The sequence below is a fragment of the Eretmochelys imbricata genome, chromosome 24 (genome assembly GCF_965152235.1).
Source record: "Eretmochelys imbricata isolate rEreImb1 chromosome 24, rEreImb1.hap1, whole genome shotgun sequence".
Lineage (NCBI taxonomy): Eukaryota > Metazoa > Chordata > Testudines > Cheloniidae > Eretmochelys > Eretmochelys imbricata.
The window spans coordinates 4,295,458-4,310,924 of record NC_135595.1 but is presented as its reverse complement, the minus strand read 5'-3'; the positions used below and the strand labels follow the sequence as shown (position 1 = coordinate 4,310,924).

The 15,467-nt window shown below is 59.3% G+C and overlaps 1 protein-coding gene across 1 annotated transcript in view; it reads left to right on the top strand.

Moving 5' to 3' along the window:
• Positions 1 to 15,467, top strand: part of INSRR (insulin receptor related receptor) — a 36,747-nt gene that overhangs the window by 16,480 nt on the left and 4,800 nt on the right. Inside the window, exons 4-17 of the mRNA XM_077841005.1 lie at positions 952 to 1,094; positions 1,777 to 1,921; positions 3,918 to 4,132; positions 5,252 to 5,378; positions 6,142 to 6,380; positions 6,953 to 7,120; positions 7,466 to 7,661; positions 8,628 to 8,669; positions 8,934 to 9,229; positions 9,903 to 10,039; positions 11,131 to 11,296; positions 12,073 to 12,181; positions 14,176 to 14,246; positions 14,988 to 15,217. Of these exons, the coding sequence (XP_077697131.1) occupies positions 952 to 1,094; positions 1,777 to 1,921; positions 3,918 to 4,132; positions 5,252 to 5,378; positions 6,142 to 6,380; positions 6,953 to 7,120; positions 7,466 to 7,661; positions 8,628 to 8,669; positions 8,934 to 9,229; positions 9,903 to 10,039; positions 11,131 to 11,296; positions 12,073 to 12,181; positions 14,176 to 14,246; positions 14,988 to 15,217 (2,284 nt within the window). The remainder of the gene's footprint in view (positions 1 to 951; positions 1,095 to 1,776; positions 1,922 to 3,917; positions 4,133 to 5,251; positions 5,379 to 6,141; positions 6,381 to 6,952; positions 7,121 to 7,465; positions 7,662 to 8,627; positions 8,670 to 8,933; positions 9,230 to 9,902; positions 10,040 to 11,130; positions 11,297 to 12,072; positions 12,182 to 14,175; positions 14,247 to 14,987; positions 15,218 to 15,467) is intronic.

The following is a 15,467-nucleotide window of genomic DNA, read 5'->3' as shown; positions in this document are numbered from 1 at the left end:
CCTGCCTCCGCAGTGACCCCCCTGCATCCCACCTGGCTCCGCAGTGACCCCCCATCGCCCGCAGTGACCCCCCTGCATCCCGCCTGCCTCCACAGTGACCCCCCTGCATCCCACCTGGCTCCACAGTGAACCCCCATCGCCCGCAGTGACCCCCCTGCATCCTGCCTGCCTCCGCAGTGACCCCCCTGCATCCCACCTGGCCCCACAGTGAACCCCCATCACCCGCAGTGACTCCCCTGCATCCCGCCTGCCTCCACAGTGACCCCCCTGCATCCCACCTGGCTCCACAGTGAACCCCCATCGCCCGCAGTGACCCCCCTGCATCCTGCCTGCCTCCGCAGTGACCCCCCTGCATCCCACCTGGCTCCACAGTGAACCCCCACCGCCCGCAGTGACCCCCCTGCATCCCGCCTGCCTCCGCAGTGACCCCCCATTCCCTGCAGTGACCCCTCCTGCATTCTGCTTGCCCCCACAGTGACCCTCTATCCCCCGCAGTGACCCTCCGCATCCCACCTGCCCCTGCAGCTTTCCCCTACCCCCGCAGTGATCCCCCGCATCCGGCCTGTCCCCACAGTGACCCCCCATCCTCGCCAGTGACCCCCCCGCATCCTGCGTGCCCATGCAGTGATCCCCTTGCATCCCGCCTGCCCCCGCACCCACAGTGACCCCCATGCCCTGCAGTGACCCCTGTATCCTGCCTGCCCCCACAGTGACCCCTCATCCCCCGCTGTGATCCCCCCACATCCCGCCTGCTCCGGCAGTGATCCCCCGCATCCCGCCTGCCCCCACAGTGATCCCATATGCCCTGCAGTGACCCCCCCTGCATCCCACCTGTCCCCGCAGTGGCCCTCCCCACATGGAATTGCATGGGGGGGGGTTCCTCAGGGCAATGGGGCACTAACAAATCTGCCCTGCCTCTTTCCCCCTCCTGCTCCTTCCTTTCCTCTCCAGCATCTTCTGCCACAAGTGTGAGGGGCTGTGCCCCAAGGAGTGCAAGGTGGGCACCAAGACCATCGACTCGACCCGTGCGGCACAGGAGCTGGCCGGCTGCACCTACATCGAGGGCAACCTGATCGTTAACATCCGCAGGGGCTGTGAGTGTTTGCCCCCCCATCCCCCCACGCCAGATGTGCCAGCCCCCACGCAAACACCCCCACCTGCCTCGAACCTCCTTCCCCTCCCCCACGTGTTAGCGCACGGCCGTGAGCAGCACCAGCCGGGTTTCCAAATCGATCCTGCCATTCAGTATCCGACCCACCGCATCTCCAGTTGTGGGGTAGCCGGGTGGCTCGGGGGTGACTGGGCAGGCTCTGGGGGACCCGTCCCCTACAGGTCCCCTTTAGACCCAGCCTTCGACCACCAGCTGATGCCCGGGTCCCATGCCACTTCCCAGCACATCCATCCCACCAGGAAATGCCCCTCTGACCACTAGCTGGCAGCCTCTGCAGGGGGGCCCAGGGGCAGGTGGTGGAACTGGGAACAGAACTCAGGATGCTCGGCGCACCGGCCCGCTCCTCCTTTGCAGTCCTACGAACGGACCAGACCTGGTAATGGGGCTCGTTTGTGAATTGCCCGCCACGGCCCGAGTGCAGGGCTGGTATCGGGGTGGCTGAAGCACACCGGGGGACATAGATGTCTGTGATAGACACCCAGATTTGTGTGTGTGTCCCATTCAGCCCCCTATCCCTCCAGCCTCTCCATCTGGCCTTTGAGGTGGGGAATCTCCATTGGCCGCCGCCCGTGCCTTAGGAGCTCTTTCTCCCTGTCCCCTTCCAGATAACCTGGCCTCGGAGCTGCAGAGCAGTCTGGGCCTCATTGAGACCATCACGGGCTTCCTGAAGATCAAGCACTCCTTTGCCCTCGTCTCCTTGTCCTTCTTCAAGAACCTCAAGCTCATCCGGGGGGACTCCATGGTGGATGGGTGAGAGGCCTGGGTGATGATGCCTCCAGCCAGGGTGTAGCCACTGGTCCTATCTCAACCCCTTCAGCCACTCACATGGTCAGGGTCAGGATCATGCCCCTCATTTTGCAGACAGGGGAAACTGAGGCACAAAGAGGGTAGAGGCGACTTGCCTAGGATTGCACAGCAAGTCAGTGGCAGAGCTAGGAAAAGACTCAGCAGTTCTGACACCCAGCCTTTGTCCTATCACATTGCCTCATGAAAAGAAATAATCAATAGTTAAGGATGCCGAGATGTTCTCGCTTGCAAAGCCCAGCCAGACATCAAGCTTTTACCAGATGCTCAACGTAACTTTGCTTGTGGCTACTGGGACAGGCCCCTGCAGAGCAACCTCGGCGAAGCAAAAGGTACTGGGGAAATAGATCTGCAGGCATCCCGGGCTGCAGATCCCCCAGAGGCTGCCTTCATGTCATACCGCCTGGGCTCTTTGGATACCTCCCTTGCAGCTGCCCTTCCAGCCATGGGCTGCTGTTGCCACGGGGACGGAGGGGAAAGCTGCCTGCATTCCACCCCAGAGGTGGCCGCATTTCCACGCTGGGTGAGCGATCGCTGTGCAGTGTCGCGGTGCACGGCATCAGCTGCTCTGCTCCCCCTGAGAGTGACTTCATTTCAACAATATGTTCCTTGCAATCGGTTTCTCCACTTTGCTTTGGCCTGTTTGGCTACTAATAAATAACCCTTAGCACGTCTACAGAGCTTTTCGTCCATCGGGCTCAACGTGCATGGTGGATTCCCGGTCCAGCTGGGCTTCCAAAGCCTCCCACGTCTGGTGGCCTCCATCCCACCACTGGTGCCAGTCCCCCTGCGTCTCCAGCTATGGGGTAGAGGCCCCTTCCTCTTGCATAGCAGAGGGCAGGACATGTAGGGTTAGGGAAGCAGCTACAGAGCCTTGCCCAGGGCACTAGGAGATCCCTTGCTTGGAAAACGTGGCTTGCATTCAGGTCTAGCATGGAGGGGTGAGAAAGAGAGAGATCTGTCTGGGTGCGTGCACCCGTGTATGTGTGAGAGACCTTGGCAGGCGTGTGTGTGTGGCTTTGTGTCATGTGTTCACGTGCTTCTGTGCTAGGAGACCTCAACATGTGTGTGTTGCTGGACGCACGTTTGTGTGAGCGTGTGTGTCTGGTTTAGGGGTGCTGTGAGTGCGGGTGCTGAAGCTTGTCAGAGCGCTCTGGGTGGGAGGGTGCGTCGTCTGTCTGTATGTCCGTTCAATTCTGTGCGCTGTGAGTGCACCTCTGGGTGTGTGTGTGCCTGTGTGAATCTGTCTTGTGTGGGTGTGAGTGAGCTGAGTGTGTGTTTGGGTGTGTGCACACTTGTGTGGGTGTGTGTGCATCTGTCTCGTGGGTGTGAGAGAGAGCTGTGTGTGCGTCTGGGCATGTGTGCAAGCTTGTGTGGGTGTGAGCGAGCTGAGTGTGTGTTTGGGTGTGTGCACACTTGTGTGAGTGTGAGCGAGCTGAGTGTGTGTTTGGGTGTGTGTGCACACTTGTGTGGGTGTGAGCGAGCTGAGTGTGTGTTTGGGTGTGTGTGCACACTTGTGTGGGTGTGAGCGAGCTGAGTGTGTGTTTGGGTGTGTGTGCACGCTTGTGTGGGTGTGAGTGAGCTGAGTGTGTGTTTGGGTGTGTGCACACTTGTGTGTGTGTGTGTGTGTGTGTGTGCATCTGTCTCGTGGGTGTGAGAGAGCTGTGTGTGCGTCCGGGCATGTGTGCACGCTTGTGTGGGTGTGAGCGAGCTGAGTGTGTGTTTGGGTGTGTGTGCACGCTTGTGTGGGTGTGAGCGAGCTGAGTGTGTGTTTGGGTGTGTGCACACTTGTGTGGGTGTGTGCATCTGTCTCGTGGGTGTGAGAGAGAGCTGTGTGTGCGTCCGGGCATGTGTGCACGCTTGTGGGTGTGTGTTTGAACCCCCTTGTTTGAGGAGTCAATCCCAGCCCCATGGTTCCAGCCGCCTCTCCCTTCGCCCTCAGGAATTACACCCTCTACGTCCTGGACAACCAGAACCTGCAGCAGCTCTGGGACTGGAGCCACCATGCGCTCTCCATCCCCGTGGGGAAGGTGTACTTCGCGTTCAACCCCAAGCTCTGCCTGTCCGAGATCTACCGCATGGAGGAGGTGACGGGCACCAAGGGCCGGCAGAACAAGGCCGAGATCAATCCCCGCACCAACGGGGACAGAGCCTCCTGTGAGTCACGGGGGCCCGGCTGGGGCTCGTAACACCCCTGCAGCCCTGGGAGCAGGGAGGGAGCGGGGAAGTCCAACAGCGTCTGCTGGGGTGGCTGCTGAGAGCCCCGTGCTGCCATCTGGGGGGCCTGGAGCCACCGGGCAGCAAGGTACCTCCAGCCCCTGGCTGTTGCAGAGAGACATTAAGGGATGGGCTCAGAGAAGAGCCACCCCCTCCCTTTCAGTAAACCCTAATCGGGGGCTTCGGGGGGCGATTGGGTGGGTGCCTGTTTTAGATCCAGACCAGCACACCCATGGGTGACACGAGTTGGGTGGGTCTCAGTGTCCCCCCAGCTCCTCTCTCCTTGGCAGTCTCGGCAGAGAGGCCTCTGCAGGCCCCCACCCCTCTGGGGACCCCCACCCCTGAGTCCCCCGAGCATTCCCCAGAAGTGCCCAGCCCTGCCCCTGATCCACTGGACGCTCCCAGACCCTCTGCTCCCAAGGCACCGTACACACCAACTTCCCCGTTATGCCTCAGACCACAGCCCCGCTTAATGCCCAGCGCTACGCTGTGTTTCGAGTACAAACATGAAGAAGTTGATTTAACAAAGGACCGTGCGTCAAGGGGTAGCAAGTTGCACTGCTGGGAACAAAGGGTTACATGGCAAACAAAATCATAACCTGCGTCCTCGAGCCCCGTCTTCATTTACAAGACACTGCCTGGCCTCCCAAAGGGTAGCTCGCCCCAAAGCCTTTCCAGCGTCTCCCAGCCAGGGCCGCCGCAGTCAGTGGGAGCCTTTCCCGCTGCTGCTCTGGGCTTTGGGGCGGACCCTAGCGGGGGCTGCGATTACCCCTGTAAGCGGGCAGCACAGAACTGTTGGGACCTGGGCCTCACACCCCATAGCCTCTCTCCAGACGCCTCGCAGCACAGCCCCCCTTCCGGAGCTCTCCCCTCAGGCCCCATTCCCTGCAGCCCCCCCCACCAGTTCCCTACAGGCCTGTTCCCCAACCCACCCCCCACCGCGAGCTCCCCTCAGGCCCTGTTCCCTGCAGTCCCCCGGAGCGACCCGCAGACCCTGCAAGCTTTTCTGAGGCCCTATTCCATGCAGCCTCCCCCCCATGCTCTCTGCTTCCATCACAGGCAAGACCCAGACTCTGCGCTTTGTTTCCAACCTCACCGAGTCTGACCGCATCTTCCTGAAGTGGGAGCGCTACCGGCCCCCCGAGTACCGCGATCTGCTCAGCTTCATCGTCTACTACAGGGAATCGTAAGTGTCCCCCCTTCCTCCGGCCGCCCAGCTCCTGGCCGTGCTGCGCCCCCTTAGCATGTGCCACACCGCCCCCTCATGTGGCTGGAAGCCAAGCGGGTAACAACCTACTACTGCCGCTGGTGGGTGACGTGACTCCTTTAGCTCAAGTGCTGCAGCGTTGATGGTTCTGGTCCTCCCAAGGACCCGGGCCAGCGGCTGATGCATTGGCAGACTTGGCTCTTCCGTGATATCCCTTGGGATTTCAGGGAGGTTGGGAGGGGGTGGACAGGGTCAGGGGCAGCTCACTTAGGGCTATGCTGCTGACCTTCTGGCTGCACAAATCGGAGCCTTGCTTTGCATGTTTGGGGCTGGGAAACATGGCTCTGCTTTGGGCTAGCTCAGCTGACAGGGGGACAGAGTTCCAGTTTGGGTCAATCCAGTCCATCTCCCGCCCTGCTTCTTTGTGTGTGGTTCCAGACTGCTGTGTAGCATTGCTGTGAGGCTGTAAACAGCTGCCGTGCTCCACCCCAGAGGTGGCTGCATGTATTTCAGAGGCAGGGGAAATAATTCCTGCAAGGGGCCACACACAATAGCCAGTGGCATAAGGAGGCAGGGCTCCACTCCACCCATCTGGTGTGTAACCGCACCCTGAGCTCCTTGGTGCTTCAGGAATGTCCCTAATCATTGGGAAACTCAGCGGGCGTGTGGGAGGGGAGAGGGGCTGGGTTCACTGAGGTGGCCTGTGCACTGACCCCTGGGGGTGGCGTATCTTCCGGGCCAGGCCCTTTCAGAACGTGACCGAGTACGTGGGGCAGGATGCCTGCGGGGCCAACAGCTGGAACGTGGTCGACGTGGAGCTGCCGCTGAACAACGACCAGGATCCGGGGGTGGCCCTGCTGAACCTCAAGCCCTGGACACAGTATGCCATCTTTGTCCGCGCCATCACCCTGACCACGGCCGAGGAGGGGCGCAACTACGGGGCGCAGAGCGAGGTGGTGTACGTCCGCACCATGCCAGCAGGTAGGAGGGTGGCCATGGGGGGGCACTGGAGTGGGCTGCTGCTTAGAAAACATGCACAGCCCTTCTAGGGGCTGGTGCATAGTGAGGGTAACAGCCTAATACTGCTACCAGCTAACAGAGCTGCTCCTTTCACTTAACTGGGAGAGGTCTGGGCTTTGGTGCTGATGATCCTAGATTTGAATCCCCCGTAAATAGCCCCATAGCCTGAATAGCTACTAGAGCACTTTACAAACATGGGCCTCCCCCACCTTAAAGGGGGCTTTTTTCCCTGCCAGGGCCTGAGCAGACTCCTCTGCCAGGAGTGGGGGTGCTGAGATGGACCCTGCCCAGCGGGATCCAGCCCCTGGGGTGCCACGGTGGTTGCGGGGAGGTCAGTGCAGGCGGCTCCATAACAGACAAGGGTGCAAAGTTGGGGGGGGGGTGTGGGTGGGTGGGTGGAGCCGGGAGAGGGAGCAGGGGGGCTCCACATCCCTCCCACGCCACACACACCCTGGATCCAGGGGGTGTGTGTGTGGATCCAGCCCTGGATCTCTGGGGCTTAACGTAGCTGTCTCTGCAATGCCGGTGTCCAGCCCCCACAGTGCCCCGGGACGTCCTCTCCATGTCTAACTCCTCCTCCCACCTCATTGTGCGCTGGAAGCCGCCCAGCCAGCGCAATGGGAACATCACCTACTACCTGGTGCTGTGGCAGCAGCTGGCCGAGGACCTGGAGCTCTACGTCAATGACTATTGCCACAAAGGTAAGGCCTGAGGCCGGGGAGAGGGGCTACGGCCAAGCCACAGGCGAGAGCAGCGGCGGGAGGTGCCCTGGGGGTAGATCAGGGACGGGGAGCGCTGTCTCGGGGAGCTGGAGCCTCGGTTAGCGCCCCGTGGCGAGGGGGCTGAATGGCTGGGATGCGGGCCGGGCCGCGTGGAACGGACGCGCCCCCTGGGGCCTCGGCTGCTGTTTCCCTTCGGGCTCCCTGGGCTGGAGCCGACACCCCGTCACCCCGCGGGGAGGGCGTCGGGGCGATGCAGGAGGGGCTGTGTCTCACCCCTTGCTCCTGGCCCCACTCTCTCTCTCTCTCTCTCTCTCTGCCCCCCAGGCCTCAAACTGCCCACCAGCAGTGCGGACACCCGCTTCAACGTGGACGACAGCGAGGGCCCCGAGCTGGAGCAGGACACGGAGGAGCGGTGCTGCCCCTGCCATCGGGACAGCGGGCAGCTGCCGATGGAGGGCGAGGCTGTCTCCTTCCAGAAGAAGTTTGAGAACTTCCTACACAATTCCATCATAATCCCCAGGTGCCAGGGGCGGGGCTTAGTGGGGGGAGGAGGTTCCAGGGGCGGGGCTTAGTGGGGGGAGGAGGCTCCAGGGGCGGGGCTTATTTGCAGGAGGGGATGCCAGAGGGCAGGGCCTAGCTGGGAGGAGAAGGGATTCATGCTCCATCCCTGCAGTGCCATATTCATAGCCACCTGCCAGGGGGATGACTCAGCCAGAGGTGGGGGATTCCCTGCCCAGCCTCTCCACTCCATCTTGTCTCCACATGCTGCAGGGTAAGGCTTAGCCAGGTTTCAGGAACAAGGGGGACTGCTGACCCATAGCAGCAGCTCCATCATCATCCACATGGTCTGGGGGCGGGTGGCTTAGTTAAGGCATGCAGGATCCCTTCCCAATCTTGTCGGGAAAGACAGGGACGGGAAGGGAAGTGTAGGCTGGTGATTAGAGAAGGGGACTTCTGGGATCTACTCCTGTCTCTGTGGGAGGAGTGGCGTCTGGTGGTTCCAGCATTCAGGACTCCTGGGTTCTCTCCCGAGCTCTGGGAGGGAGTGCCATCCAGCGGCTGGAGCAGAGGTGCTGGGAACCAGGACTCCAAGGTTCTATCCTTGCTGTAGCCCTGGTACAAACTTGCATTGTGACCTGGGGCCAGTTTTTTTTGCCTTTCTGTGCCTCAGTTTCCCATGTGTAAAATGTGGATGATGATGGACAGGACAGGGGTTCCTGGGGATGAGGTTTGCTTAGCTGATGTTTGCAAAGGGCTTTGCTGATCTCTGTGCTGACCCTGGCCCCAGGGTGGGGTTTGCAGCGAAATTCCACACAAGGTAAATTTGACCTGTTTGTTAAGAGTAATTTTCCTCCACTCTGATTTTTAGGTCTAGGGTTTTGGCCAGCCAGAGAGAGTCACTCCTTTGCCTCTGGGGTCCCTGCCCTCCCTGACTCGGGTTCAGCACTGTCCACTAACTAGTCCCCTTTCATTTGTGTCTTTGCAGACCCCCTTGGAAGGTGACATCTGTCAAAAAAACCCCTCAGAGGTAAGTGAGGCTCAGTACATCATGGACACACACAGGATAGGGTTAAGAACAGCTGTGAAGAGAACCCAGGAGTCCTGACTCCGAGCCCCCCTGCTTTAACCACTCGACCCCTCTCCCCTTCTAGAGCAGTGAATGGAGCCCAGGAGTCCTGATTCCCAGACCCCTCTGCTCTAACTCACTAGTCCCCACTCTACCCCAGAGCCATGGATAGTCCTGCCTCCCTCCTCTAACCACTAGACCTCACTCCCCACTTCTCTCCCGCAGGACTCGGAAGAGGCGCAGAGGCATCTTGGCCCTGACCAGCTCTGGCCACCCCCTCTCCAACGCCTTCTCTCTGGAGCCCCCAGGGAACCCGCCCCCGCTGCACCGCCCAGGTGCTGCCCCCAAAGCCCAAACGGATTTCCGGATCTTTGAGGACAAAGTGGTGCGGGACCGGACGGTCATCTCCCAGCTGCGCCACTTCACCGAGTACCGCATCGACATCCACGCCTGCAACCACGCCGCCCACACCGTGGGCTGCAGCGCGGCCACCTTTGTCTTTGCCCGGACTATGCCTGAGAGTACGTACTGGCCCCGAGGAAGGGGGAGGCGGGACACAGGAACCCTCCATCTTGTGCTGGTGGGGGCTGAGGCAGAGCAAGGCACGGCCCACTCCCCTCTTTGGACACTTGGTTGAGATCCAGGCTTCCAGGATACCACAAGTTCAATGAGTTTCCTGGTCTCAACCCAGAACCCCTGGGGATCACAGTTCGGATCCACCAGCCTGATCTCAAGTGTGGCCCAGGGCTGGGGTGGCTGGGGGGCTGCGGGTCGGAAAGAGGGGCACTGACAGAGTTGTGGGTCGAGGTTTACTTGGTTCTGCCACAGGATCTGGTGCCCTTCTCAAGGCCCCTTCCAGCCCAGGATTTCTGTGATTCTATGGGGGTCCCAGAGCTGGGGTAGCGGGGGGAGCTGTGGGTCAGAGGGCAAGGCGTGGAGCAGTGTGTTTGCTGGGTTAGTGCATTTCAGCCTGGCCCAGCCCCTCCGTTCCCCACCTGCCGCGGGCCCCTGCCAGGGTGAACTGGGAGGTCTCTGCTTTTCTCTTCCTCATTCTGGTGGGTTTGGTGGCGAGGCAGGGGGCCAGGGCTGAGCTGCACTGGGGACCCGCACATGCTGCAGCGCTCAGATCCCCCCCACCCCACACTGCTCCCTACACTGAGCGAACCTCTCGGCCTCTCCTGCTTTGCCCCCTAGCGGAAGCGGATAACATCCCCGGCAACGTCACCTGGGAGCCGGCCAGCAAGAACAGCGTCTTGCTGCGCTGGCAGGAACCCAAGAACCCCAACGGGCTCATCCTCAAATACGAGATCAAGTACAGCCGGGAAAACGAGGTGACGAGACCAGTCCCCCCTATCCCCCGAGCCTGCTTGGCCCACGGCACCTGCCTGCCCTGCCCTGGGATAGGAGCCCCCGCCCACACCAGCATTCATGCATGTTCCTGTCCCCGCCACAGCCTGCTGTAGCCCCAGCCACAGCGACGTGTGCAGGCAGCTCTGGGGGTGCCCGGTTTGAGCCCTGGGGCTGGCTGAGCTGGCAGCCGGTGCCTGGGCACAGCCCAGCCACGGCTCGGTTCCAGCCCATCTTCTGGCTAGCAGCTCTGTCGCTGGAGTGTGCTGGGTGTCTCCAGAGCTGAGCAGAGAAGGGCAGTGTGGGGTAGTGGACTAGGCCCTCAGTGGGGGCTCAGGACACCTGGGTTCCATTCAGGGCAACTGCACTTGCATGCCCCCTCAGTGCTCCAGCAAGGGCTCCCACTTCAGGCTCCCAGCTGTGGCCTCTCTTGGCTGGAGACCCGTGTCTCTTTCCCTCCTGAACGGGGCATTTCCGGGCTGTGGAGTCCCCTGTCTATCCTGCGATATTCCCTGCAAGAGACAGACGGCCGGAGACAGCCTGCTCCATGTCTCTCCTCATGCACGGTGCCGGGCGTCCTCGCCGCCCGTCGGCTGCCACCCGGCCCTTTCTGAACAAGCACGTTTACCTGTAAGGGGGAAAGCGTTACAAAGCAAACATTAAAGATCCTAGGCGCACGATAACCAGCTCACCCCCACGCCTCTCCCTTCCGGTGGAGTTACAGACAGACCCACAGGAATACAGAAACATTTGCCTTTTTAATACAAGGCACTCATCAAACACTTAAACTCTGCATGGGGCTCAGGACACCTGGGTTCTTTCCTTTCTACCCTTGTGCAAGTCCCTCGCCCTCCCTGAACTTTCTCCTTCTCCTCCCAACGGTTTCTTTTCAGCCTGTGAGCTCTCAGAGGCAGGCCCTGGCTTGCGCGGTGTGTCTGAGCTGCACGTCTGGGCCCTGCTCTAGGTGCTACTGTAATATACCTAAATATAAACCCAGGGCTATTCAGCACAGATGTCCTGGCAAATGGCCCCGAGTCCGCAGGAACATCCGTGTCTCTCTCTCTTCCCGTCCCAGGAGGTCCCCACCGTGGTTTGTGTCTCTCGCCACCGCTACGCCAAATACGGGGGTGTCCACCTCGCCCTCCTGCAGCCGGGGAATTACTCTGCCAAGGTCCGGGCCACCTCGCTGGCCGGGAACGGGTCGTGGACTGGACTCATCAAATTTTACATCCTTGGCCCGGGTACGTATCTGGGGTATTGCAGTTCCAGCTCTCCCCAGCAGGGGGCTGGCTGGGGCGGGAGCACCCAGTGGGGAGCGGTGCAGTGCGGAGCTGGGGATGCGGGGGGCGGGGGGGGGGGATTGCTGGTTACTCCTCTCCCTAGACTCTGCTGCCCGAGGGGCAGGGGGTAGGTCTGCTGGCTTGGGAGAGCCACAGTCCGTACGGAAACCCTGCCTGTGCAGGAGACCACAGTTCCTTCCTGTCAGAGGTGGATTAAGAACGTAAGAACGGCCAGACTGGGACAGACCAAAGGTCCATCTTCCGACAGCGGCCAGTGCCAGGTGCCCCAGAGGGCATGAACAGAACAAGTAATCCTCTGGCAAACAGAGGCTAGGGACACTATCCCTGCCCATCCTGGCTAATAGCCACTGATGGACCTATCCTCCATGAACTTACCTAGTTCTTTTTTGAACCCTGTTCTAGTCTTGGCCTTCACAACGTCCTCTGGCAAGGAGTTCCACAGGTTGACTGTGCGTTGGGTGAAGAAATACTTCCTTTTGTTTGTTTTTAAATCTGCTGCCCATTCATTTCATTGGGTGACCCCTAGTTCTTGTGTGAGGAGAAGGAGTAAATAACACTTCCTGATTTACTTTTGCCACACCAGTCATGGCCACTGGCGTAGGAGAGGGCCCACCGGGCCATGCTCTCTGTGCCCACGTCCCAGCAGGAGAGGGGTAGCTTTGTTGCTAGAGTCTCAGTGACGGGCCTGTTTATTCCTCCCCTTCTCCCCCATGCAGCCGAGGAGGAGTCCGGCGGCTTCTACGTGCTGCTGACCGTCATGCCCATCGTCCTCATGGTGGTGATCAGCTGCCTGGTTGTCTTAGTCTTCTTCTACTATAAGAGAAGGTAGGTAAAGCTGCTTGGTGCGGGGGAAGGCTGGGAGTGTGGGACCCACTGGCTCTGGGCTTGGAGCCAGTCATCTCCGGGACCTGGCTATGGAATCCCATTGGCTGTTGCCACTTCCCCAGTTCTAAGTCCCAGGGAGGAGCAGCGCAAAGGAGCCGGGACCCAGCTCGGAGAGATTCCCCCACCCAGTGTCATCCCACCCCCCGGGTGCAGGGGGGACATGGCGGGAAGGGGCTGCGCCCCAGCTGTGGGATGCTCCTTTGTATTTAGGGCAGACCCTGAGTCCCTTGGGCCGGCTCAGGATTCAGGGGGCACAAAGCCACCTCTATTCCCATCTCCTGCCAGGCTGGGCCTCCAGACAGGGGACGCCCAGCAAGACCTGAGCCTCTGTTTCCAGCGTATGGCGAATACTTGCCGGCATTTTGCACAGCGGCCTGCAGTGAGGTTTCTTGAGCTGTCCAGGGCGAGATGTTCCATTCCCTGGAATACGGGGAAAGCAAACGGGACCCCCCCACACACACACACACCTTCATCCCCCTGCCCAAGTGCAGGACTGGAGGCACTGAGATTCCAGGGCCCCAGTGTTTGAAAACCTTATGGTTGTGTCTAGGACTAGGGTAATGTGCCTGGAAACAGGCTTTGTTCTGTGCTTCAAAAGCTGCCAGAACCCAACCAGACCAGCCATGTATCTAGTAACTCAGCCTGGTGTGTTGTGTATATTCACTAAATAACAATGGCTCTTTACGGATGGGGTCAGATTTGCATAAAAGACATGGGGTTTTTTGGTGGGGGGTGACGGAAATTGGGGGGGATGGCAGCAGACAGAGAAACCAGAATTAGAGGACCCCGTTTGCAATCTTGGGCTTTCATTTCCCCCCCTTTCCCCACCTGCCCTCTGCAGAGGTGACCAGCACTGATTCTCCCCCTCCAAATCTTTCATGCACCCAGGGCCCAGGAGTACGTGACAGCAACTCTCAGATCCCAGCCCAGATAGGGCGCCGTCTCCCTCAAGTTTATTTGCTTGCCCGAGTCAGAACAGGAAAACACCAGCTGCTGAGCCCTAGATTGCATCAGGTTTCAGAAAATAACCACCCCGCAGATTCAGAGGAACCCTCAGCCATCCAGACACGGCTGGCATGGCCCCTGCCATGGCTGGTGGGAGTGGACAGCAGCCTGGCTTGAATAGACCAGGCTGCTCCATGTTTGTGCTGCAAATCAGAGGCATCTCTGCCTATGAATGGGAGAGCTGAGATCTGGTTGTGTATTTTGATGGCCCTGGGTCTCTATGTAGCCCAAAGGGGCCAGATCCCTTCCTGTCTTTGGTCTTGATTCTTATCTACACAAAGGCCCCTGCAGTGTAAAAGGGGTGTCAAGTATCACTGAATTCTGCTTCTAGAGCCCTGTGTGCTACCAAAATGGGACATGCAGGGGCCTTGGTGTCAATGAGAATTGGGATCTTCCGGCTGCATTTTGACTGGGTTTGAATTTTCAGTGTTTGCATTTTCCCTGGTAGCTGCAACTTCCCCTTCTGAACTTGCAGGAGCGTTTTACAAACTGCTCCGAAATTCAGTCCTGTTGGAACACAGGCCCGGCCCCTGCTGGGGTTCCTTGCATCCTGAACAGGGCCTTCTGGTGCCTGGAAGGACCAGATCCCCCTTGTGCAGTCACTTGCACCAGTGCATCACCCTCTGGATGTTGTAGCTCTGTATACCGTCGCTGTCCTGGGGTAAACGACCGTGCCAGGCACAAAGCAATGGAGAATCGGCCCCTCGTGCACATCCGCTGAGAACAGTAGCTCCAGAATTGCCAGCCCTGGGCCGTATCTTAAGAGGAGCAGAGCTGCTGGGGCTTGGGATGTGGATGAGTTATGGCAGGCCCCCGTTGTGCTGGGGAATTCTCCGGGAGCTTGCTTGGCTTGGAATGACTTGCTGCCCTTGCTGGACATTTGTTGGAGTGTGGCACTCATTTTTGTCCTGCTTTTTCCCCCCTCGTAGGAACAATGATGGATACCCCAGCGGCACGCTCTATGCTTCGGTCAATCCAGAATACTTCAGCACCTCGGACAGTACGTAAGATGCTCTCCAGAGAGGTGCTGGGACATGGGCAGCTTCCAAGCAATAGCCATTGCTGGTTCCAGCATCGAGGGGCCGCTAAATGATATAGCCACTTTATGGATGGGGGAAATTGAGGCACAGAAAGGAATAGGGTCGCACAGGCAGTTTGTGTCAGTGTTTGACCCACTGGACCCTGGGGCCTTGCTTAATCTCTCAGCACAAGATAGGAGTCTTATTGTCAAGGCCTCTGGGGCTGCTTCTTTGGCCCCAATCCTGCACTTGGATACATTCTTGGAGTAGCTAGAGCCAGGCTGTAACGAGTCCGCTCCGCAGAGGTGCTGAGCACCTGCTGCTCCTAGCCATTTTGGTGGCAGCTGTGGGTGGCCAGGATCAGGCTGTCAGTGAGTCACTCCCACCGCGGGACACATGGCTGGGTAGTTGTACATACAGGGTTCCCGTGGGCACGTGAATGTAGCCTTTTAAACCACCAGCCATTTGTCTTGTCTCAGAGTCACCTAAAGGGTTAATCCCATCCCCGTAACCATTAGCTTGGCCCGTGAAGCAAAACCCCACACTGGGGGTCCCAGCCAGGATGGAACCTGCAGCACTTACAGATGGAGCTAAAGGAGCAGCTCCCTCAGCTTGTAGCAGTAGTTGACTTTGATTTTCTTCTGTGGCTCAGCCACTAGAGGGAGCCATGAAGCACTCTGCGGTAGCATTGGCATAATCCTGGCCTGTGTCTTCCTTGTCAGTGTACATCCCGGATGAGTGGGAGGTGTCGCGGGATAAGATCACAGTGATCCGGGAGCTCGGGCAGGGATCCTTTGGGATGGTCTACGAAGGGATTGCCCAGGGCATCGAGAAAGAGGACGAGGAGACGAAGGTGGCCTTGAAGACCGTCAACGAGCTGGCCACCATGAGGGAGCGGATTGAATTCCTGAATGAGGCCTCGGTCATGAAGGCATTTAAGTGTCACCACGTGGTATGTGTGGATCCGGTGGGGAGGGGACAGGGGGATGGATTCTAACAAGGGCTGGTCGTGGTGGAGTCTCTATCGCAGACCAAGACTGGATGCCTTTCTACAGGACATGCGCTAGTTCAGCCACAAACTATGGGCTTGGTGTAGGAATCACTGGGTGAGGGTCTCTGGCCTGTGCTAAGCAGGAGATCAGATGATCAGAATGCAAACTATTAATTAAAAATATTGTGGCCATTTTTGGACCCTTTCCCTG